General features: G+C 43.4%; 2 protein-coding genes across 11 annotated transcripts in view; one reads left to right on the top strand and one right to left on the bottom strand.

Moving 5' to 3' along the window:
- Nucleotides 1–2,018: 2,018 nt before the first annotated feature.
- Nucleotides 2,019–11,783, bottom strand: PEX11A (peroxisomal biogenesis factor 11 alpha). 4 transcript variants are annotated; one of them, XM_035303813.3, is made up of 3 exons: nucleotides 11,575–11,783; nucleotides 7,401–7,516; nucleotides 2,019–4,963 (listed from the first exon to the last, which is right to left on the bottom strand). In XM_035303813.3, exons 1-3 carry the CDS (start codon nucleotides 11,628–11,630, stop codon nucleotides 4,392–4,394), a joined length of 744 nt encoding a protein of 247 aa, XP_035159704.1. In that variant the 5' UTR covers nucleotides 11,631–11,783; the 3' UTR covers nucleotides 2,019–4,391. The 4 variants fall into 4 exon arrangements, with proteins under 4 accessions (XP_035159704.1, XP_035159707.1, XP_035159705.1 ...); XM_035303816.3 differs by lacking the exon at nucleotides 7,401–7,516 and having other exon boundaries at nucleotides 2,019–4,700; XM_035303814.3 differs by lacking the exon at nucleotides 7,401–7,516.
- Nucleotides 11,784–11,808: 25 nt separating this feature from the next.
- The window catches only part of WDR93 (WD repeat domain 93), a 49,353-nt gene continuing 37,055 nt past the window's right edge, over nucleotides 11,809–24,106 (top strand). For 5 of the 7 annotated variants that reach the window (XM_008998412.5, XM_035303808.3, XM_008998413.5 and 2 more), the window contains exons 1-4: nucleotides 11,809–11,854; nucleotides 19,210–19,554; nucleotides 20,582–20,774; nucleotides 23,295–23,359. In XM_008998412.5, coding sequence (XP_008996660.1) covers nucleotides 19,252–19,554; nucleotides 20,582–20,774; nucleotides 23,295–23,359 — 561 coding nt within the window. In that variant the 5' untranslated portion in view covers nucleotides 11,809–11,854; nucleotides 19,210–19,251. Of the gene's footprint in view, nucleotides 11,855–18,768; nucleotides 18,903–18,979; nucleotides 19,077–19,209; nucleotides 19,555–20,581; nucleotides 20,775–23,294; nucleotides 23,360–24,106 lie in introns of those variants that run through there. The other 2 variants (XM_054257236.2, XM_035303806.3) reach the window with 2 other exon arrangements.

The raw sequence follows: 24,106 nt of genomic DNA on the forward strand, positions 1-24,106 counted from the left end.
TGGCCAGGGTGGTCTCAAACTCCTGATCTCTGGTAATCCGCCCACCTCAGCCTCCCAAAGTGCTGGAATTACAGGCATGAGCCACCGCATCCAGCCTTGAATAGTCAGATTTAAACCCACACAGAAGAGTTCATCTGAATGTACTCATCTTTGATTATAGAGATAAATTGCTCCCAATGAAGAAGCGATAGAGCCGGGAGTTGAATTTTTGACAGTATAGCCTTTGAGGGAGGAATTTCTACTTCCTAGAGTTCAAAAAAATGTATTGACTTTACCTGGCCTAAGATGCTACCAGAATGAGGAGTGGGAGAGTCAAGTTGATTTTGTTCTCATAAGTCTGGATAAGCGACAGTGTTGACTAAGATTCTTTCACCAATCAACAGCACCCAGACAACCAAGAACTAGCACCTCTCAACCCTTCTTTAGCCCGGACTTAAGCCCAAGATCTACTCCCTGGCTTCAGAGATGATGGAGGACTATGGTGTAAGCCATAGATTTCAGATGATCTAAGGAGGACCTCTTAATGAAAACGGACGATAGGAAAACAAAGCTTATTTTCCCTGTTGCTGGTGCAATTATATGTATTGTTGACTCTGCTAAGTCGCACACTGTGGGCAAGAGAAGAAAGAGGTGGGGGTGGGGAATTATGATAGATCCTTGGTAATAAATTCTGTACCTGCGATGTAATAAAGTAGGGAATGAGAAGGCAGGAAAGGGAGGAGTCAGGCAGGGAGGCTTCAAAGGAGTAATATGCAATACATTTAATACTTAGTACTATTTTTTTGAGACGGAGTCTCACTCTGTCACCCGGGTAGAGTGCAATGGTGTGATCTTGGTTCACTGCAACCTCTGCCTCCCGAGTTCAAGTGCTTCTCCTCCTCAGCCTCCTGAGCAGCTGGGACTACAGACACACATCACTATGTCCAGCTAATTTTTTGTGTTTTAGTAGAGATGGGGTTTCACCATGTTGGCCAGGATAGTCTCAATCTCTTGACCTCGTGATCCGCCTGCCTCAGCCACCTATACATTTAATAGTTATCGATCCTGGGCTTTTAAAATGTAAGGCAGTTGAGAAGACAAAGTATTTAAAGAAGTGGCCTCTGCCCTCACTTTGAGGCTCAGCACAAATCATTCGTGAGTCTGTGACTGGACAGCAACCTAGGCCAAAGGGCAGCTTTCAGCCTTCAGAGGAGTGGCTTCGAGCCAGAGGAGTCCAGGGCTCTGTGCCCAAAAATGCTGCCAACTAAACTAGTCCTCTGGCTACAGAATGTGGGTGAGAGGTGAGAAGTGGTGAAAGGGCCTAGGAGAGCCCCAAGGGAAGGCCGAAGAGTCAGTTTTCGAGCAGTAGTTCTATTTTCTCTCCTTCTCCCTCCCCACCTGCTCTCCCTACCCCTCCACCACATGAGAGCAGAGACCTAGGTCATCTTGCTCACAAGTGGATCCCCAAAACCATGCATGGCACTCAAACATTCATTATTGAATAAATGACTTATCAGGCAGCGATGCTCAGTTGTGAATGTGCTGGGCTGTACGCCTATGAGGAACTTTGATTTGTGTCATCCCTCATGAAGGTGGAGGCTCTGGGGTAGAAAGTGTTAGTTAGAAGGGAGAATGATTCACAGGGAGGTGCCAGGGCACCATTAAGGTTTACACGAACTCTAGAGGAGGTAGCATTTCCCAGCCTCCCCACAACTCACCAGAACTTGCAGAGGACAAAAGTCCCATGATGGATACCATCATAACATAACATGCCACCATGAGGTCAAGGCAGACTTACACAGGCAGAAGCCAGCCAGCCATTGACAGGGCCACTGTAAGACACCCTCTCCATGGCAGCAGTCTAGATGAGCTTTCAGAGGCCCCTCTCCACCCAGAGGCTCTTCACCTCCATCCTTCTCCATCCTCCTCTGCAGCCCAGAGCTCACTGTACCAACTGTGTAGGCTGACTGAGGATTACCTGCTGGATTGCCTTACGTTTAACTCTTCTCTATTCCCGGAACACACTCAGACACAGTCAATTTTGTCTAGAAATTTATTGAACATAATTAATCTATTACAGTAGAGGATCTGGACAATAAAAAGTTATCTAAGCTTTTTATTTGCCCTGATCTCTAGTAGCTTTCATTTCTCTTAAAAGCACCAAAATTTTATTCCACAAATACCATATCTTGATTGATTAAACAGACAGCCAAGAATCTGAGCCTATTTTCTGAGAATCTCGATCACATATCTGGGAAATTACTTGTTGAGTACATATGTATTTTCTCATTTCCATTCAGATAAATGAGATAGCTTTGCTGGGAGGATGACATCAGCCTCCCACCTGCTGGCATCCTATCTCTCCACCTCACCTCCCTCAAACCGAAGGATCTGTAACCACATATAAGAACCCACACCCAAGACGGGAGACAGGAACACGAGTCAATGTCAATGGCCCAGCACTCCAGTGTCCTCTTCACTGGCTTCCTCCTGCTCTTTCCACCTTCCTCAATCACCCTACAAATAAGACGTCTGATTTACCAGAGAACATTGTGACCCTCTTACATCTAGAGCATTCATGACATTAATTTTTGATGGAAATTAATGTAGAATTGCCTAAGTTGTTATTAGGCTGTAATTTAAAACAATCTAGCGGATAAGTCTAAATACTGTTTTAATTTTTTTTTAAGACACAGGATCTGGCTCTATCACCCAGGCTGGAGTGCAGTGGAAGCTCACTGCAGCCTTCAACTCCTGGGCTCAAGCGGTCCTCCTGGTTCAGCCTCTGGAATAACTGGGACTACAGGCATCCACCACCATGCCTGGCTAATTTTTTAACACTTTGCTGTGGAGATGGGGTCTCACTGTATTGCTCAGGCTGGTCTTGAACTCCCGGCCTCAAGCAATCCTCCTGCTTCAGCCTCCCAAAGTGTTGGTATTACAGACGTGAGCCACCACACTCCATCCAGTTTTATTTTTTCTAGAAAAAAATATAAACCACTGGACAAGGAAGTTTCCAAATTATAAGAGAGCAAGAGGCAAAAAACAGGATTCAGGAGGGGATCACATTTCTACTCAATAAGAAAGTGGGATGGCATGGAAAGAACACTGGATTAGGAGTCAGAGGAATGAGGCTGTAGCCTCAGTTGTCTTTTGCTGGATTAGGAGTCTATTGTCAGAGGAACAAGGCTGTAGCCTCAGTTGTCTTTTGCTGGATTAGGAGTCTATTGTCAGAGGAACAAGGCTGTAGCCTCAGTTGTCTTTTGCTGGATTAGGAGTCTATTGTCAGAGGAACAAGGCTGTAGCCTCAGTTGTCTTTTGCTGGATTAGGAGTCTATTGTCAGAGGAACAAGGCTGTAGCCTCAGTTGTCTTTTGCTGGATTAGGAGTCTATTGTCAGAGGAACAAGGCTGTAGCCTCAGTTGTCTTTTGCTGGATTAGGAGTCTATTGTCAGAGGAACAAGGCTGTAGCCTCAGTTGTCTTTTGCTGGATTAGGAGTCTATTGTCAGAGGAACAAGGCTGTAGCCTCAGTTGTCTTTTGCTGGATTAGGAGTCTATTGTCAGAGGAACAAGGCTGTAGCTTCAGTTGTCTTTTGCTGGATTAGGAGTCTATTGTCAGAGGAACAAGGCTGTAGCCTCAGTTGTCTTTTGCTGGATTAGGAGTCTATTCTCAGAGAAATGAGGCTGTAGCCTCAGTTTTCTTTTGTTTGTTTCATTGTCAGCCTCTTACCTGTCACAGGCGATGTATAGGCACCCATTGTGAACCTCTGCCTATTTCTCTAAGTCCCTCCTGTGTGCTCCTGATTTTTGCTTATTCGCTGCACCCACAGACACAATTTATACCATGAAGGTGCCTGATGCTTTTCTGATTCACCTTCTGGACTGAGCAGGGACATGGATGCAGTGATGGCAAGGACCAACAAGTTGGGAGGCTGTAAGCGCAGCTCTCCTCCATCCTGCTGCTGACACCAGAGCCTCCACTAGATCTGAGAGCACTGTGCACCAGACCTGCCGGAATCCTATGACACCAATGAGCCACATAACCCTAAAGTTACTGTATATTAGTCCTCAATGATCAGTGTGATTGGGTCTTTTTAAATTTTTTCTTTTCAATTTATATTCATTCAGCAAATACTAAATTCCTACTATGGGCATAAGAGATGTTCAATCAATGTTAGATGAAGGGGAAACATTCAGAAATTTGCAAGTCACTCCAGCACTCCAAAAACATTCCACTCTTCATGCTCCTCCCTTCTCTGTTCTTGGCCTCACCTCTGCACACATCACAGGTTGCTAAATGCTCACATGAACAAGAATGTAAGCAGTGTGACATGGCCTGTGACTTACACAAATGTCTACCCACTAAGAGACCATCTTTTAAAGTAGGTACTAGTTCTGAGCCTACAAACACCCTATCGGGTCTTCAGCTTCATCTGAGGATACACCACAGTGATCATGCCTGCTATAGAGGACACAAGACCTACAAGTCCAATGATGCCAGGATTGGACTTACAGATCCCCAGCTGGTCCAAAGGGTTCAGGAGATCACAGAGGTTCTTCACTGTGTCCAGGAGCAAGGGAGGATGACGCTTCAGAGATCGGAATACGAGAAGTAGAAAGGACTGGAGCCATTCTGTTTCTTCATCAGCCACACTGTACCCACAAGGATCCTGGGATGCTGATTTCTCTTTCTTTGCCTTGTCATGTATAACTCGTTCCATCTGCAGGGAGATTTCATACAGATCCCTGACCAGGCTCAGCAGAAGAGAATAGTAGTAGTGGCGGGCAGCCCTTGTTCGCCATCTCTCTTTGTTGATGCCAGAGGCGAGACCTACGCTCCTCACCCAGAGGATGGTGTCACAGATGAAATAAATCACACGGTTCAGGTTGGCTAGTGTTAAGCACAGGCGAGGTACCAGGTCAGTGGCATGAATACTCTGCTCGGTTGCCTGTACAGCATGTACCACATTGCCTAGTCTGAACCCTGCAAGTAGAACCCACAATAGTGAAGTTATTTCATTAGCACACAATGGGAAGGTAGAATCCCTGTATCAGGGTGAGGAGCCAGCTTTTCGTTGTTTTTTGTTGAGACAGGGTCTCGCTCTGTAACACAGGCTGGAGTGCAGTGGCACCATCACAGCTCACAGTAGCCTCAACCTCCTGGGCTCAAGAAATCCTCCCACCTCAGCCTCCAGAATAGTTGGGATTATAGGCATGAGCCACCATGCCCAGCTTAGCACTGGTTTTTTTTTAATAACTGATGGTCATTCAAGGCTCAGCCATTGTTCAGAAAAAGAGAAACAGTACACCTAAAATCATCCTGGAAGGCAAAAAATACAGTGACTCTTTAAATTTACCTCCTCCACTGCAATGAACACCTTAATGTTAACTGATGGCATACTCCAGGCAGGGTCAATCATGAGAGTGGATTGTTATATTTGATTATTTACCAGCTATACTTCTTTAGAAGGAAGGTACTATGATAACATGAATCCAGATGCAGTACTCTCTTGGGAGAGTCTGATGCCTTACATTTTATTTATTTTCCAGACAAAAGATTGTCTTTTTAAAAAATACTATTATCATTTTGCCATTTATCTGGTCCAAACCCCTTTGGCTACCTACTATCAAGAAAATAAAGTAGAGATGGTAGAATTTAACGGATAGGACAATTAATAATATCGTCACATAGCTCCTGGTTGAATTAAATCAACCATTGCAATGGCATGTCCTTATGTGAGCATGTAATTCAATTCATCAGGGATATATCAATCAGCAGGTACTACTGAACACCTGAGAAAGAGATCTAGTCCTAAACGTCATGAAGGATACAAAAGAAGTACTTTGCCTTGAAGGACCACACCTTAGACTCAGGAGGCACTCAGCGCTCAGTAGCTACTCTCAGAAAACTTGTCATCTCAGAAGGGGCTCATGCCTGTAATCCCAGCACTTTGGGAGGCCAAGGTGGGCAGATCACCTGAGGTCAGGAGTTCGAGACCAGCCTGGCCAACATGGTGAAACCCTGTCTCTACTAAAAAAAAAACAAAAATTAGCCAGGTGTATTGGCACACACCTGTAGTTCTGGCTACTAGAGAGACAAGTGGGAGAATCGCTTAAATCTGGGATGTGGAAGTTGCAGTGAGCCAAGATCATGCCATTGCACTCCAGCCTGGGCAACAGAGTAAGACTCCATCTCAAAAAAAAAAAAAAGAAAGAAAGAAAAGAAAAAGAAGAATATTTGGTATTATGTTATCAAAAATAACATAAAATAGTAAAGTAGTATATGTAATGACCATTTTTAGTATATAGATTCTGGGTTCCAGTTCTGGCTCTTGCACTAACTGGCTGAATGACCCTGGACCTCTTTTGGATTTAGAGACCAGTGACCTCTAAAGGACCTCTGAGCTGCAATATTCTAAATAATCTAAATAGAATTTCTAATCTTGGCCCTCAATCCCATCCAGAAAATCTTGCCCCACTCTTCCCATCCCTCTGCTTGACATTTTAAATCTCTTCTCTGTCAAGCTAGTTCCGTAGATAACCCTCCCTTGCAATAGTTTGTTCAGAAGAGTTCTGAGCCTTTACTAGAGGAAAGTGCCCTTCAAAACTCTCTCCTTCCTTCTCTCTAGCCACATCTTAAGTTCCACCTCCTCCTAAACACCTTTCCTTTCCTCTACTCCAGCCAACAAGTTTGGCACTAAATCTTATATGTGATTATTTAAAGCACCTTACTTCTCCCATAAGGCTGACAAATGTACCTATATGACATAGGTGCTCAAAACCAAATGATCAATATGTGATGCTCTTCATTCCATTCTAATGCCTCTGCCAACCTACTAGTTTTCATCAAACAACAAAGAGTCAGAAGGGCAACTGCTATGAGAAGTATTAGATTTCCCAATATGATGTATTGATAAAGTCAACTAAATAAGCACAAAATATTGACTTCACTTTTTACCTTTAACATAAACCTACCCACAAATGGTCTATAAAACTGTATCCACCTATATATCCTCTAGCACTCCTCAAGAAAGGGAAAAGGCAGGTGGTCTAGGATATAACGATTCCACTCTTCTTTAGAACAAAGGGGTTCACAAGAGCAGAAGCTCACGTCAGAGGCTGCTAAACATACTGTGAGTCTAAGAACTAAAGGTGAACGAACACGGTGTATGTCCCACTGGTTATGACTAAGCAGGAAGATAAGGTGTAGCACCAGGTGTGAACAGAAGAGGGTGTTTATGATGGTCTGCAGCAACATGTTCAAACTTGCTGTGCCATGAGAGCAGCCTTACTGGTCAATTTCATCAATAAACTTGATTGACCAGAAATTAATGACCTAGAAATTACTCCATGAATTACAGAGTCTGAGGCTGAAGATTCTAAACCAGGAGCCACTGTCCCTCAAGAAACAGGGTACTTACATTTACGGCCAGTGCTCACACTGGACTCCAGTTTCTTGAGCTTCATTACCACCTTCTCTTTGCCAGCTTTAGGCTCTAACAAATATCTAAGCAACATGCATGTGTACTGAGTGGCTCTGAAATGGAAAAAGAATTGAGAATAATGATTTACAAACCAAATAAAACTTACTTCATGAAGTAAAGGAAAGAGACATGCCTGAAGACAACATTTCCAAGACAATTTCTCATGTAGCAACTCTTACAAAAGCAAAATTCTGCAACAGTCATTCCACAGGAGAGCCAAAGAGCAGAATGTGTCACGGAAATGCAACACAAAGGTAATGAAGGCAAACTCTGCAATAAACTCCCAAAGGCCTTCTGCTGGCACAGAGAAAATGGACATAGTCAGAGCGGGAAACTGCACAAAAATCTCCCTCATGTTAAGTCTGCAAAGATCTGTACTTCTTTTCTTCCCCAGTGTAGAATGATTTTCAGATTTCTTTTTTTGAGATGGAGCCTTGCTCTGTTGCCAGGCTGGAGTGTAGTGGCGCAATCTTGGCTCACTGCAATCTCCACCTCCAAGGTTCAAGCGATTCTCCCACCTCAGACTCCCAAGTATCTGGGACTACAGGTGCGTACCACTACGCCTGGCTAATTTTGTATTTTTAGTAGAGATGGGGTTTCACCATGTTGGCCCGGATGGTCTCCAACTCCTGACCTCGTGATCTGCCCACCTCGGCCTCCCAAAGTGCTAGGGATTACAGGTGTGAGCCACCATGCCCGGCCTGATTTTCAGATTTCCAAACGAACTTTCTACCATGTACTTGACCTACCATCTATGTGACAGCACACGAACCCAAACCAGAACCAAATGAAAAGTCCACAGCCTGAAGATTGCTTAATTTCCTATAAATGAAAGGACCAAATACAAACCAGTACACAAATTAGTATAAATATGTTTTCATAGTTGTCTTTCAAAATTCATTCGTATTTTATATAAAATACAGGCAGAATCCTGTTGAATACTACTATATATTTGATAAAGTGGTTATTGTCATGCTTACAAATAACAATGGCTTACTGATAAACATAAATGTATGAGAAATTTTGTATCACAGTCACACATCCAAATTCATTTGGCAGTCTACTAATAAAGTAGGTGTCTGGTTCCTGCTGTCTGATAAGTAAATTAGAATACCTTTATGCTATTAATATTATTCTCAATATAAATGTGGTACATTTTCCATTTTCCAAAATAGTGAACTTGTTACTAAGAATGAAATAAAAAGAGAAGACTGGAGTCATCGGTCGCTTTCTCTTTTTTAAGCTGCTTCCTGGCTAGAGGGCTAGTCATGTCAGTGACTCTCCCTTTCTGTGCTTTGGTCTAATAATAGGGGTCAGGCCAACAACAAGTCATTATATTATTTTATTTTGTTTATTTATTTTTGAAGTGAATATAAATTTAAGATTTTACTGTCTTCATAATAAAACAAAAGATGACACTTAGAACTGGATCACTTGGCCCTTTCTCTTCCTATCTTCTCCCAGTTCAAAATGCTGCCATCTTGGAAGAGCCAGCATTCTCTTAGGCCTGCATTGGGCTCACCAAACTCAAACTTTAGCACAATCTTCTTTGTAGTTTTAGCCTTTTTCCAGAAAAATTGGCTTAGTCTGCCCACACAGCCACTCTGCTTCCTGTCATAACGCCACTGTCCCTGGGCATACAGAGAACCCCTGCCCTTCTTGTACTGTCACTTTGTGGAGCTGGTGCTTGCCACATTTCTTACAGAAAGTGCAGCGGGTTTTAGAAACGTTCATCATGTTTGTGTGGGCATTACTGGCACAGAAAGCACGGCATTATTTTATGAATGCCAATGTGGTCATAAAGGTTATACAGATCATCAAGGAGGTGGGAAACAGATGCTAGAGATCTCAGATCTTGTGCAATAAACATATCTTTTTTTGGTTTTTGAGATGGAGTCTTGTTCTGTTGCCCACGCTGGAGTGCAATGGCGTGATCTCAGCTCACTGCAACCTCCGCCTTCCAGGTTCAAGAGATTCTCCTGCCTCAGCCTCCCAAGTAACTGGGATTACAGGCACCACCACACCTGGCTAATTTTTGTATTTTTACTAGAGACAGGGGTTTCACCATGTTGGCCAGGCTGGTCTTGAACTCCTGACCTCAGGTGATCTGCCCACCTCAGCCTCCCAAAGTGCTGGGATTACAGGGGTGAGCCACCACACTGGGCATAATAAACATATCTTAAATGATTTTTTTTTCCAATACAGAGTCTCACTCTGTCACCCAAGCTGGAAGGCAGTGGCGCGATCTCAGCTCATTGCAACCTCTGCCCCCCAAGTTCAAGTGATTCTCCTGCCTCAGCCTCCCCAGTAGCTGGGATTACAGGTGCATACCCCCCATGCCCAGCTAATTTTTGTATTTTTAGTAAAGATAGAGTTTCACCATGTTGGCCAGGCTGGTCTCGAACTCCTGACCTCATGACCCACCAGCCTCGGCCTCCCAAAATGCTGGGATTACAGGCATGAGCCACCGCATCCAGCCTAAATGATTATTTTTTTTAATCAACCTCCTTGATAAACCTTACAGGCTACGTTCTGGGTATACTGGAATTACAGGTTTTTTATTTAAGGAAGTTTCTATTTAATGAAGCTTGTATATAAAGCAACCACTTTAAAAACCTGTCAATCGAATGAGAAAGCCAGTATAGCCTGGTAGTTAAGTGAGCCCTGGAGTCAACTCCGTGGATGGGAATCTCTCAGTTCTGCCGTTTAGTACCATTAACCTTCTTCTGTTTCAGTTTCTCCATCTGAAATGGGGAGAATATTTAGAGTATCTACCTCACAGCGTTGTGATGAGGGTTCCATGAGTTCATAGTTGCAAAACACCGAGACTAATACCTGGCAGGAAGAAGGCTTCCAAAAGCCAGATTATTGGTGCCCTAATAATTGGTATGAGCACTTGCAGACCCAGAAGAGAAGGAAGAGCTGTTAAATAAAACTGCAACTGTAACTATTTTTTAATTAAGCAAGAATCAACGAAATCTCTAAAACATCATGAACTAGTACTGTATTTGTATTAAAGATACAATCTGTTAGTTCTTTTTGGTTCTTAAGGAACCGAAAGAAAAAAAAAAGACACAATCTCTGTTGAATATTTTCAGTAGCACAGCATGAACCTTAGAGGTGCAGTTAGTTCTTTCTGAGCTTCTCCCCATTGTATTCCCCCTCCCTGCCCCCAATCCAGCTGGTGCGGTCTCATCTCCGCTTTATTTTGTTTTATAATTTACAAAACTGTTCCACATGCAGTTTGTAACTGATATAGACTGGGCAATAACGGAAGATAACGAAGATAAAACTTCTGTCTCTCCTCAAACATTTCAAGAGGTATTTGAGGCCAGGCAAAGTGGCTCGCGCCAGTAATCCCAGCACTTTGGGAGACCCAGGTAGGCAGATCACCTGAGGTCAGGAGATCAAGACCAGCCTGGCCAACATGGTGAAACCCCGTTTCTACTAAAAACACAAAAATTAGCCAGGCGTGGTGGCAGGAGCCTATAATCCCAGCTATTCGGTAGGCTGAGGCAGGGGAATCGCTTGAACCCAGGAGGCGGAGGTTGCAATGAGCCGAGATAGCGCCATTGCACCCCAGCCTGGGCCACAGAGCCAGACTCCGTGGCAAAAAAAAAAAAAAAGTATTGAAGCCACAGCACGTGGTTTGCTTCTCTAGCCATAAATGCTAACCCAGAGCTTCTCTTTCTTAAAGGAGATCTTGCACACCAGCCTGGGCAACAACAGCGAAATTTCCTCTCAAGAAATTAAATAAATAAATAAAGGCGATCCCTCGGAAGAATGTTGAGCGGAGAGAACCCAGTCTTTCTCTGCCCAGGGATTAAAGCTGGGAGGGGAGAAGAATCTGGCAGCCGGTGTCACGGGGCGGGAGGTCTCGAGGCGTTCGGAGTGCCGGGCCCTGGGGCTTCTGTGCAAGAGGCGAGGACGGCGCGGGGGGTCTGGCCCAGCCCCGCTGAATTTAGAGTGAGGGCTCGAACACTAAACTGCCCCCGTAGGAGCTGGCAACGTCCTTCCTGCTTCCACCTCCTAGGCTGTCACCTCCTCCTTCCAGGGCACCGGGGCACCGAGTTAGTACGAAAGGGGCGGAGGCCGCCGGCACCGGACTCACCTGAAGAGTCGGTCCCGGCCCTGGGTCTGGTTGGTGAAGCGGATGAAGGCGTCCATGGCTCCTTGCCCAGGGCCACGAGTCGCACCAGGCTCAGACGTACGTTCTCTGGGGCCCGCGGGATCCCTAGGGAAAGGAAGGTCCCAGGTTCACTGCTGAGTAGGCGGAGCTGAGTCTCTCCGCCCCCGAGGGGACGCGCGCCCCTTCCTAACAGTCACTGCGCGGACTTCCGGTTTCGGCCGGAAGTTGTGGTTACTAAGGCGACGCAACGCCGCCGGGCCAGGTGAGCAAAATTTGTGATCCTACCTTCGGGTGCCGCGGCTCCCCTCCCAGGACTCCCCTCTACCTGCAGCGTCTCCTAGAGGAGCGTCTGGGGGGGGGGTCTGTCTCCCCAGCCTCGGGCGTTTCCGTATGCCTAGCGACTCCCAGCAGATCTCAGGTTATCAGGAACCCAGGGTGGAATCCCGAATGGTCTCTCCAGCCTGAGAACTCCCCTGAGCCCTTGCTTGGGGACAGTGGGGCCTAACCATTTCCCAGCGCAATGCCTGTTTCCCTTGAGCTACACCAGCTCTATCTCTGGTGAAGGAAATGGTTAGAGCAGAGATAAGCCAATTCGTGGTGTGAACCTAGCATGAGAGCCGGATGAAGTGAGAGAATTTTGTTTGGATTATTGAACACTGCAATAAAATTGTTACCTGAGAAAATCCTAAAAGAGTCATTATGAGCAAAGTGAAACAAATATAGATTACAGTCAAATTACACCGCTGAACGTTCGTTCTGTGTGGCTTGAAGAAAAGGAGCCCCACCCATTCTGTGGCAGTAATTTCATAAAATGTACCCTCTATAACCACAAAATAAGGTCAACTGTTTTTGTAATCTTTAGTTTCCCTTGGTCAGGCCAGCTCCTAACATTTGCAGGCCCTGGGGAAGAGTACAAATGGATCCACCATACCATATGTTTAAATATTTTAGTTATAAATCAAGTTAACAAATTGTTAAGTTAAATATAGTCTGTTTTCCTACACTGACAAATAAACCCTCATAATGATGTAGAAGGCCAGGTTCCTTTTCAGAATTCCTAGACTCCTTAGGATACCTGGAAACACAGCTGGAATATGGCAATGTGAGGAGAAATGAGCCCCAGGTTTTTCTCATTCTCCTATCTTTTCTGGTTTCTGGCACCCAGCTACATTCCCTGCCAGGAGTCTTCCGTGCCATCCTGATACTCCAAGCCACAAACAGCCTTACCTTGGCCACCTTTCAGATCCAGGAGTGCTCACATTAGCAGCTGGGTCTGCCCTCAGGAGAAAGCTGAGAAAGGTTCATGCAGGCCATGGTGTCATTTCCAGGGGTATAGGGACCCCGAACATGGTCTAGACTCCAGAAGAGGTAAACTAGGCTTTGGGTGAGCATTTCTCCTTAGCCCCATGGGTTACTCATTTTTTGCAGAGGAAAGAGCCTGGCAGAGAGCCAGAAGCATTCTCTAAGTGCATGGCCCAGATCAAGGCAATTCTGCAAGCAGTAAGAATTTATGGAGTGCTGGCTGTATACCAACCACTGTGCTAAACTTTAGTCCTAGGTAATAGGTTAATAAGGGACACGGTAAACTGATAATAAGGGACACAGTAAACAATACGGAGACACGTTAGATGATAGAGGTGAACACAGGGTGTTTCTAAACACAGATTTATATCATCTGGCTTTTTTTTTTTTTTTTTTTTTTTGAGCGTTTTGCTCTTATTGTCCAGGCTGGAATGCAATGGCATGATCTTGGCTCACTGCAACCTTCGCCTCCCAGGTCCAAGCAATTCTCCTGCTTCAGCCTCCTGAGTCGCTGGAATTACAGGCATATGTCACCATGCACGGCAATTTTTTTATATTTTTAGTAGAGACAGGGTTTTACTATGTTGGTCAGGCTGGTCTGGAACTCCTGACCTCAGGTGATCCACCTACCTCAAGCTCCCAAAGTGCTGGGATTACAGGTGAGTGAGCTGCTGCACCCAGCCTCATCTGTTTTTTATACTTACAATTCTGCCTTTTTCACAATATCATATACATTGGATCATATAGTATGTAGCGTTTTCTTTTCTTTCTGATTTATTTTACTCAGCACAATGCGTTTGAGATTATCTATGTTGTGCACATCAGTAGTTTGTAATTTTTTATTCCTGTATTTTTTATTCCACAATGTGAATGTATTAGAATTCATTATCCATTCACCCACTGAAGTACATTTGAGTTGTCCCTAGTTTGAAGCAATTATAAATAAAGCTGCTATAAATATTTAAGTACAGATTTTTATATAAAACATAAGCTTTAATTTTCCTAGTGTAATACACAGGAATGTTATTGGTGAAACATATGGTATGTTTAACTTTGTAAGAAACTGCCAAACTGTCTTCCAAAGTGGCTATACTATTTTTTATTACCACTGACAATGTGTGAGGGTTTATCTGTTTGCCTATTGGTGGACATTCTGGTTGTTTCCATTCTGGGGCTCCTACAAATAAAGCTGTAATGACTGTTCATGTACAGGTCTTTGTGTGGATATGTTTTCAGCTCCCTTCCGCCACTCCTAAAAGCGGAGTGACTGGACATGACGGTAGGTATATGTTTAACTGCTCTGCAGTAGACAGGCCTGTACCAACCTTCCCCCAAAAGTCTGAGAAAGCTGAGGCCAAAGAAAGAGGCTGGCATACCCGGTTTCTTAGAAACAAACATTTAATGGGGACTTACTAACAGAAGCCATGACTGTCTCAGGACGTGAGATAAGATGGTAGATCCCCGCCATCATCCACCAGACCCAGGGTTTCTGTACTATAGAGAAAGGTGCTTCAGAAGGAATGTGTAAGATAATTACTTCAGGGCAGAATGTATGGCAAGAATGGTAACATCAAGGTTGTTTTGATCTATGGACAGTATTTATAGTAAGTAGTGCTCTTACACAAGGAGTAAGTCAAACTGGAAATCTTAGAGATTTTTCTGGAACTGCGGATAATCAGAAGTTAACACAGAGGATTAGCATCCAAGATGAAGTTGCTTTGGCCTCTACATTAGCATTTTAAGAAATTGCCAAACTGTTTTCCAAACCAATTGTACTATTCCCAGCAGTGTGTATGAGCATTCCTGTTGTACATCTTCAACAAGACTTGATATGCTCTATCTTTTTAACTTCAGGCATTTTAATGCATGTGTAGTGGTATCTCATGACTTTAATTTGCATTTCACAAATGACTAATAATGCTAAACATCTTTTTATAAGTCTGTCTGCCATCGGTATATCTTACTTGATTAAGTATCTGTAAAAGTCTTTTGCACATATTTAAAAGTTGGGTTTTTTATTACTGAGTTTTGAGAGTTTTTAAAATACTCTGGACACAAGTACTTTATCAGATAAATGACTTCCAAATATTTTCTCCCACTCTGAGGATTACCTTTATTCTCTTAACAGTGTGTTTTTAAGAATTGAGTTTATTTTTGGAAAGGTTTAAATGACCAGTTTGTTCTTTTAAGGTTATACTTTAATGTCATATCTAGGAAATCTTTGTCTAAGTGAAGATTGCAAAGGTTTTCTTCTAGAAGTTTTATAGTTTTAAGTTTTACATTTAAGTGTATGATTTAATTTTTGCATGTGGTGCAAGATATGGATTGGCATTCATTTTTTTCCCCATATAGATATCTAATTGCTCCAGTATTATTTGTTGAAAAGGATATCCTTTTTCCACTGAATTGTCTTCGTGCCCATGTTAGAAATAAGTTCTCCATATATGTCTGCATCTAATTTAGGACTCCCTATTTGGTTTCATTGATCTATTGGTTTATTTTTATACCAATACTATACTGTTTTGATGATTGTGGATTTATGATAAGTTTTGAAATTAAGTAGTGTTAGTCCTCCAATTATAAGTTGTAAAATTAGCTTTTTGGCTGGGCACAGTGGCTCATGCCTGTAATCCCAGCACTTTGGGAGGCCGAGGCAGGCAGATCACAAGGTCAGGAGTTCAAGACCAGCCTGGCCAACATGGTGAAACCGTGTCTCTACTAAAAATACAAAAAAATTAGCGGGCCGTGGTGGCACATGCCTGTAATCCTAGCTATTCAGGATGCCAAGGCAGGAGAATTGCTTGAACCCAGAAGTTGGAGGTGGCAGTGAGCTGAGATCTCGCCAATGTACTCCAGCCTCGGTGACAGAGTGAGACTCTGTATCAGAAAAAAAAAAAAAAAAAATTAGCTTCTTAATTTCTGAAGAAAAATAAAGAAGCTGCCTGGGATTGTGTTGAATTTGTACACGAATTTGAGGAGAATTGACATTTTAACAAAATTGAGTCTTCTAACTCATATATAAGGTATCACACTCTCCACTTATTTAGGTTTTCTTTCATTTCTCTCAGCAATATTTTATAGTTTTCAGTATATGAGTGGGTGTTTATTTAGAGAGGGAGTTTCTCTGTATTGCCCGAACTGGAGTGCAGTAGCACAATCATAGCTCACTGCAACCTTGAACTCCTGGACTCAAAGCAATCCTCCCACCTCAGCCTGCTGAGTTGCCAGGATTACAGGTGCAAGCCACCTTGCCAGCCCAGTATACAGGTTTTATACATCTTTTGTCGGATTTATCCCTAAGGATTTCATGGTTTTGATACTGTTGTAAATGGTATTTTAATTTCAATCTTTGGTTTGTTGTTGCCAGTACATAGAAATACAATCAGTTTTCGTATATTGAACTTGTATCCTATGACCTTGCTCTCATTGATTAGTTCTAGAAAATGTTTTTGTAGATTTCATCAGATTTCCTATATAAGCATATCATCTGGAGATAAAGACAGCTTTACATTTTTCTCTCCGCTGGTGAAATAGTTCCATTTCTCAAAAAAAAAAAAAAAAAGCCTTGACCTCCTGGGCTCAAGTGATCCTCCAAGCACATGCCACCATGCCTGGCTATTTAAAAAAATTTTTTTTTGTAGAAGAAAGGTCTCCCTTTATTGCCAAGGTTGGTCTTGAACTTCAGGGCTCAAGTGATCCTCTCATGTCGACCTCCCAAAGTTCTGGGAATATAGGCGGGAGCTACTGCTCCTTTTCCATTAGCCTAAAAGCCTTTCTTTAACATTATTTATTCTCATGTTAGTTTGTTGATGAATTCTTTCAAATTTTGTATGTCTAAAAAGGCTTTGTTTCACTTTAATTTTCTGAAAAACATGTTTTCTGGGTATAGGATGCCAGAGTGGCAAGTTTTTTCCTTCAGTACTTTCAAGATGTTGCTTCACTGTTTCTCACTTGCGTGGTTCCCTTCAGTATATCTGCTGTTATGTTTTACTTTCTCTGTACACGGCATCTTTCTTCTTTTGGCTGCTTTCAAATTTTGTCTTTATCAATAATTTTTATAATGTTTCTTTTGCTTAGAGTTTTTCTTCTCAAATCTGTGGCTTTATAGTTTTTATCAAAATTAGAAAATGTTTGTCCATTATTGCTACACATTTTGTTTTCTGTTTCTTCTCTTGGGGATTTCGGTCACATTTGTATTAGGCCACTTCAAATGACCTCACACCTCAGTTCTCTTTGTTCCAGTCTTTTCTCTTCCTTTGTTTCATCTTGTTTCTATTGCTGTGTCTTCAAGTTCACTAATCTTTTCTTCTGCCTATCTCATTTGTTTTCCTTTGAAATCTTCATGTTAATCTAATCCGATATATTTTTCATCTCAGACCTTGTAGCTGTATCTCTAAAAACTCAATATAGTTATAGATGTAGAAAGGTGTGTGTGTGTGTGTGTGTGTAAATAAAACAGTTATAACTTTATAACTTTCTAGAAAAATTCATAACTGTTTTGTCTGCTGATTCTAATATCTGCATTCATTCTGGTTCAGCTTTAGTTGATTGATTTTTCTCTTTATTATGGTTTATATTTTCTTGCCTTTCTATAGTCCAAGTAATTTCTTTATTGGATCCCAGACACTGTGAATTTTACTCGATGGAATGCTGGATACATTTATATTCCTCTAAATATGCCTGAGCTGTGTTCTGGGATGCAGTATATTACTCAGAAATAGTTTGATTATCTAACTTCTAAGATTTGTGGGCGATAACAGAGGAGCACTTATTCTAGGGCTAATTTTTCCCACTACTGAGGCAAGATTTTCAGAGTACTCTACATAATCCCTGTGAATTATGAGGCTTTCTAGTCTTCTGGTGGAAACAGGTATGATTATTGGCCTTCTGTGAGCTCAGGTTACTCTCCCCTCTAATTACTTCAGGTGGTTCTTTCCCCAGTGTCAGCTACTGTCCTCATACTCATGCATTGAAAGATCACAAATGTACACCAGCAGTAGGAAAAGATGACGATGGCAGCAGAGCTTTTATAGGACTTCATGGAGCCTAGGCACCCACACAGTGCAAGACCCGCCTCCACTATATGTTAAGCACCTTCAAATGTATCCCATGTGCTACATTAAATATGTTGTAAAAACTATAACATATGAAAGCCTTTATACAATTTGCACAGTTTTGTGGGTGCAGGCGGTTTGTTGTTTTTTAGACAGGGTCTCACTCTGTCATGTAGGTAGAATGCAGTAGCACAATCTTAGCTCACTGCAACCTCAGGCTCCTAGGATCAAGCAGTTCTCCCACCCCAGCTTCCCAAGTAGCCACAGGTGTATACTACCATGCCTAGCTAATTTTTAAATTTTTTATATAGATGGGATCTTGCTATGTTGCCCAAGCCAGTCTCAAACTCCTGGCCTCATGCAATCCTCCCACTTTGGCCTCCTCAAGTGCTGGGTGGGCATGAACCACCCCACGGGGCCTACAATTTTGAATTTTCTTAAGTAAAGATTACTTGTTCTCTTCTTATAGACATGAACTTTAACAGCCTTTATATATTTATAAGTTCATGTAGACATATATGTGTACACACACACACACACATACATACACAGGAGCTTATAAATTATAAATATTTCCATATTTATAATTTATAAGTACTTAATTATCATCCACAGGAGCAGTAAGTATTCCATATTTCATTCCCCAAACCTGTGGCCCAGATAGAAGTGGAATTTTATGGGCTTATTTTGGTCAATTCTAAATGTCTCAAACATTCCTGACATCATGAAAAGTCTCATGGGCCCTGGACAATGTGTCTGCAGAACTCCTGGGCAGCAGCAGCGGGAAAGAAGAAAAGGGAACAGTCCGACAGTCGGGACTAGGAGTGCTTGAACTGCATCTGATGGGGCTGAAGGAAAGAAAGAGGAGAGTCGTGGCTCACTGCCCACCTGGCTTCGGCACAGCCACTTGCAGGGAGAGAGAATGAGGAGAAGGCATAAGCTGTAGGAGAGAGGGTGAGTTTCATTTTGAGACAGAAAGACAGCTGCCCTCCTATCAACGAGGGTATCAAATTCCTCTCTTTCCTTCTTAGCACACATCATCTTGGGTTGGCCTGGAAGATATCTGCTGCTTCTAGTGTCCTTGTGAATATGAAGAATATATCCTAGGAATGTGGTTCCAGTCCTCTGGTAATTAAGGAAAATGCCAGTCTATGGAACAAACAGTCCCTATAGGCTATTGTGCTAGAAAAGGATGGTGCACTATCTTCTCTTCTCGTCACTTCATTTTTCCCAGAATTACTGTGTTTATTTCTCTTACCAGCTTCATAGAGTTTCATAGAGGTTCCCAGTGCCACCTTCTGTCATGTCATTCCTCAGAGGACGTCAGACCCAGAAGATAAGGCTGCCCATTAGTACACGAAAAGGACCACTGGAGGTGCCACTCCCAACAGAGAAGGACTGGCCTAAAGATGACGAAGAGGACCATGTCCTTGTGGATCCAGATGAGGAGCTGGATTCCCTGCCTCAGCCTTATCGAATGATCAACAAGCTGGTGGACCTTCTGTTTGACCAGGCCTGGGAAATCATTGAAGAGAAGAACGTGCTGAGGGAAGCTGAGAGCAGCCAGATCCAGCTGACCGTCTACCCTCCGCTTGGAGAAATCCAGGTATGGAGGAAGCAGTTGACCAGAAGCCCCTGTTTCTCATTTGAGCGTTAATAAATGAAAGCTCCTGACTCAGGGAAGGAATGCCTACCAGACATGCCTACCAATAAGTCAGTGCCTGTTTAAAAGATTAGAGGCATGCTGATGTTGATTACAATGATCTGGTGATTGCCAGGGAAAATCTGGACTATTCTGGTAAATTGAATATTATCCTTTCATATTCAGTGTTTTTTTTGTTTTTTGTTTTTTGTTTTTTTAAGACGGGGCTTCACCATGCTGGTCAGGCTGGTCTTGAACTCCCGACCTCAAGTGATCTGCCTGCCTTGGCCTCCAAAGTGCTTGGATTACAGGCGTGAGCCAGCACGCCCGGCCTCAGTGGTTGTTAATGTATGAATCTACTCTCTTGCTGGATGGTTGAGGAGCTGCCAGTGCCTTGCTACCATTCCTCCCACGGTGCACCAGCTGAATCAAGTACAGGACCTGTGGTCGTGCCTAATGCTGTGAATATGCATTTATTCTCAACTTCTTTGTTTTCTGTTTCCTTTGCCCTATCAGTGAAATACTTCGAATTTCTTGATGCTTGGGCAAGAGTTTTAGATGAGCACTATGTTTGGAAATTTTTTTGTTTGTATTTGTTGTTTTCGAGACGGAGTTTCACTCTTATTGTCCAGGCTGGAGGGCAATGGTGCGATCTCAGCTCACTGCAACCTCCACCTCCCAGATTTCAAGCATTCTCCTACCTCAGCCTTCCAAGTAGCTGGGATTACAGGCATGTGCCACCATGCCCAGCTAATTTTTATATTTTTAGTAGAGACGGGGTTTCTCCACGTTGGTCAGGTTGAACTCCTGACCTCATGTGATCCACCCACCTTGGCCTCCCAAAGTGCTGGGATTATAGGTGTGAGCCGCTGCACCCAACCAGGGAATGTTACTATATCTAGGAAGGGCCCCTGGCTATCTCTGAAAAGCTAACTCATATTACTTGAAGACAGTGACAACTGAAAATAATACTTTTTCTTTGTTTTCCCAGCTCAACAAAATGCCAAACTGTATGGCTGTTTCCCAAGACTATGTGTTTATTGGAGAAGCCAAAGGGTTCTCAATTTATAATCTGTACAATGCTAATCGAATATACGCGTGGGAGAAGCTTAAGGTTGATGTCACTTCCATCTGGGCCACAGATTTGGGGAATGAAATACTTATTGCTCCCCTGGATGAAATGGGTATTGTTCTTCATCTTCCTTTTTAGCCTAATTTACAGGTACCTGTAGACTGTTGTCAATTTAATCTCCTTCCCAGTTATGGGTGGGGCCAGGCATGGGGAATTCTCCCTGGTCATGTAATAGTAACTATACGTACAGAACAGGTATGGTAGGTCAGGTACTGTTTTTGCCATTTCACAGGTGCTAGCCCATTTCATCCTCAAGGCAGCCCTAGGCGGGAAGTAAAATTTACTGTTCCTGTTCAGAAGAGACAAGTGACTCCTGGAAGTTAAGTAACTTACTTGAGGTAATACGGAAAGTCAGGCTTCAAACCAGGCAGTGCGGGCCTGTGGTCCACACCCTTCTGGCACTCACTGTCCCCTCTACCAGGCAGAGCTCGCTTTCTCCACCTGAGGCTGAACCGGGCCTCCGTGGGGAGTGCGGTATCGAAAACTCGTGTCCTAGTTATGACTTGCCTCTCTGTACCGTAGTCCCAGGACAGCGTTCTAGTTAGGTGAGCTGTGGCTCTTGGTTGCCCCCACAAGCTAGGCTCCCTCCAGCCTGTCCTTACGTTTGGGTGACCCAGACTGTGACCTGTGGATATGAGGAGCTTTCCTACTTTGTGGAGGATGAGAAGGCAAAGGTCAGCCTTGGCCGGAAGTCAGTGAGGTGGCTGTGTGGGACTGTGGCAGGCAGAGCAGAAAGTGCCTGCTGGCTCGGAGAGCAGCTGTGATGGCGTCAGGCTCTGCTCAGCCAGCACAGGCACACTGAAGAACTTTCTGCAGGAGAGTGACCTGACCAGACTGCCATTTTAGGAAGGGGATTCTGGTGGGAGTTGAAAAAGGCAAAACAAAAGGCAGAAAGACTACTGTAGTCATTAAGGAGACAAAATTCTGAACATCTGAACCAAGGCAGCAGCTGTTAAAATGAAAAGAAAGCCCGGGCACTGTGGCTCCTGCCTATAATCCCAGTACTATGGGAGGCCTAGGCAGGTGGATCACTTGAGGTCAGGAGTTTGGCAGTTGAGGTCAGGAGTTTGACACCAGCCTGGCCAATGTGGTAAAACCCCATTTCTACTTAAAAAAAAAAAAAAAATAGCTGGGCTTGGCAGGCACTTGTGATCCCAGCTACTTGGGAGGCTGAGGCAGTAGAATCACTTGAACCCAGGAAGCAGAGGTTGCAGTGAGCTGAGATCATGCCACTGTACACTCCAGCCTGGGTGACAGAATGAGAAAAGAAAAAAAGAGAAGAAGAGAGAGAGGGAGGGGGAGGGAGGGAGAAAGGAAGAAAGGAAGGAAAGGAGGAAGGGGGAAAAGGGGAAAGGGAGGAAGGAAGAAAAAGAGAAAAAAGAAAAAGTGTACTATGATTATGTAAGATGTTAACATTATGGGAAGCAACACGAGGGATACCAGGAAACTCTGTACTGCTTTTGCAACTTTTTTATAAATGTAAAATTAGTTCAAAATAAAAACCTTAAAAAATGAAAGGAATGTTGAATGGAAAAGCTTTGGGAATGGTGGAATATGCATGGGGGTCAAGGAGTGGGAGGGTGTGCTGGGGGCAGTGAAGGAAAATGCCTCCCCTTTGTATCTTAGCTAACTGGGTGGATGATGATGCCATTTCTTAATAACAGTTATGGGAAAATAAGGTTTCAGGGTTCTGTGAGCTGAGGAATTCCATTTGAACATGCACAGACTTGAGGTATCTAGAGATATCTCTGTGGGAATGCTGATAGAAGGAGTTTAGTGTAAAGGTATGATCATATTTTTCATACTGCATTGGTTTCATGTCTCTGTAACTCTCAGTGTGATGAATTTGAAGGTAGACTGCCTTGGTGTCCCTACCACATTTCTTGGCATGAATCAGATATCCCATGAATCTGTATTGGGTTGAGTTAGACGTTCACCCGCAGTGGGCCAGATGCCTATACAAGGTTATATTATAGTACAGAGAGGCAAGTAACAAGTATCTGGGAGACACCTCAAGAAAGAGGTAAGAGGTCATGGTGGGTGATGATTGTATACTGGAGCCATTAGGTTAAATGGGAATTAAATTAACAGATTTACTTATAAATTCAACAACATCAACTGCATGAGGAGCTTGTTGGGATTGAGAGAAGACACGTGGAACAGTGAACTATGATCCTTTCCCTCGAAGAATCTATGATCTCAGAGGAATAGAGTACATCTGCAGGAAACAGTTGGAGAAGGGTGTGAGGCCATAAGGGATGGTGTGCTCAATCAGGCAGACAGGAATCAACAAGTGGGTGAGGTGGCCCATGTGCTTACAGGAGATGTCTCAGAGATGTCAGCGGAGCCAGGGTAGGTGGAGAGGACCCAGGAAGGAAAACAACCTAAACATTTCAACTAAGGGGTGGAGGAAGGCAGGGAGACCAAGAGCAGCATCGGCAGTGGAGGGGCTGGGAAGGAGGCCTAAGAATGAGTGAGCTTATGATGGTAAGTTCACAAGTCAAATGTAAAAAATTCCAGTTCTTCGTCAGCTCATTTTTCTGTCATGTTCTCACTTATTTTTCTGTTTCAGGTATCATTAGACTCTTTTATTTTTATAAGGATGGTCTTTACCTAGTCAAAGTCATCAATGAAGGGGTGAGTTCCTATTCTTTCACCATTAGCTGGGCCGAAAGCTGTAGCAAATTAAGTTTACCTTTAATATAGAAGCGATGATAGCTGGCCTAGATTAGAAAGAAACAGAGACCTCCATCACCAGAGAGCCTCCTCCAAAATATCCAATTAAGAGATCCTCCACCATCAAAGGGTACGTGCTGAATCCCGTGGATTTAGTTACCCTGTTGTCAAAGGAAGAAAATTAAAGGAACTCCAGCCCAGAGTTTTCTTTTACGCATCAGACCAACATATCTAATAAGTACTTAAAAGTCCCTAAATGTCCTGGGCCATTTCACACTCCCCTTCCCTTGCCTCTGCTGTTCCTTCTGCTTCAGATGCTCTCCTGTCTCCCTACCAAAGTCTCCCCCATTCTTCAAGACCAGCCTAAATGTCCCCTCTGAGACACCTTCTGTCACAGACACAAGAGGAGCTGATCTCTCCCTGCTTTGTGCCGCTGACAAAGAGAACAGTTTCTACCACAGTGTCTCCCACACCCTCTCCACTCATTTGTTTGTATGACTGCTTCTGAGCAAAGAGGATCTGTCTTATTTACCTTTTGAATCCCCTTTTCCCAGATCATTGCCTGGAATACTGTAAGTTCTCAGAAAGTATTTCTTAAATCAATGAATTCCCAAAAGAAAGGGTAATGCTCAGAGTGGGGTTTTTTTCCTTAAATAAAGACAAGGTATTGCCATGCTATTGCCCAGGCTGGTCATGAACTCCTGGCCT

This window comes from Callithrix jacchus, chromosome 6, assembly GCF_049354715.1.
Source record: "Callithrix jacchus isolate 240 chromosome 6, calJac240_pri, whole genome shotgun sequence".
Classification (NCBI taxonomy): domain Eukaryota; kingdom Metazoa; phylum Chordata; class Mammalia; order Primates; family Cebidae; genus Callithrix; species Callithrix jacchus.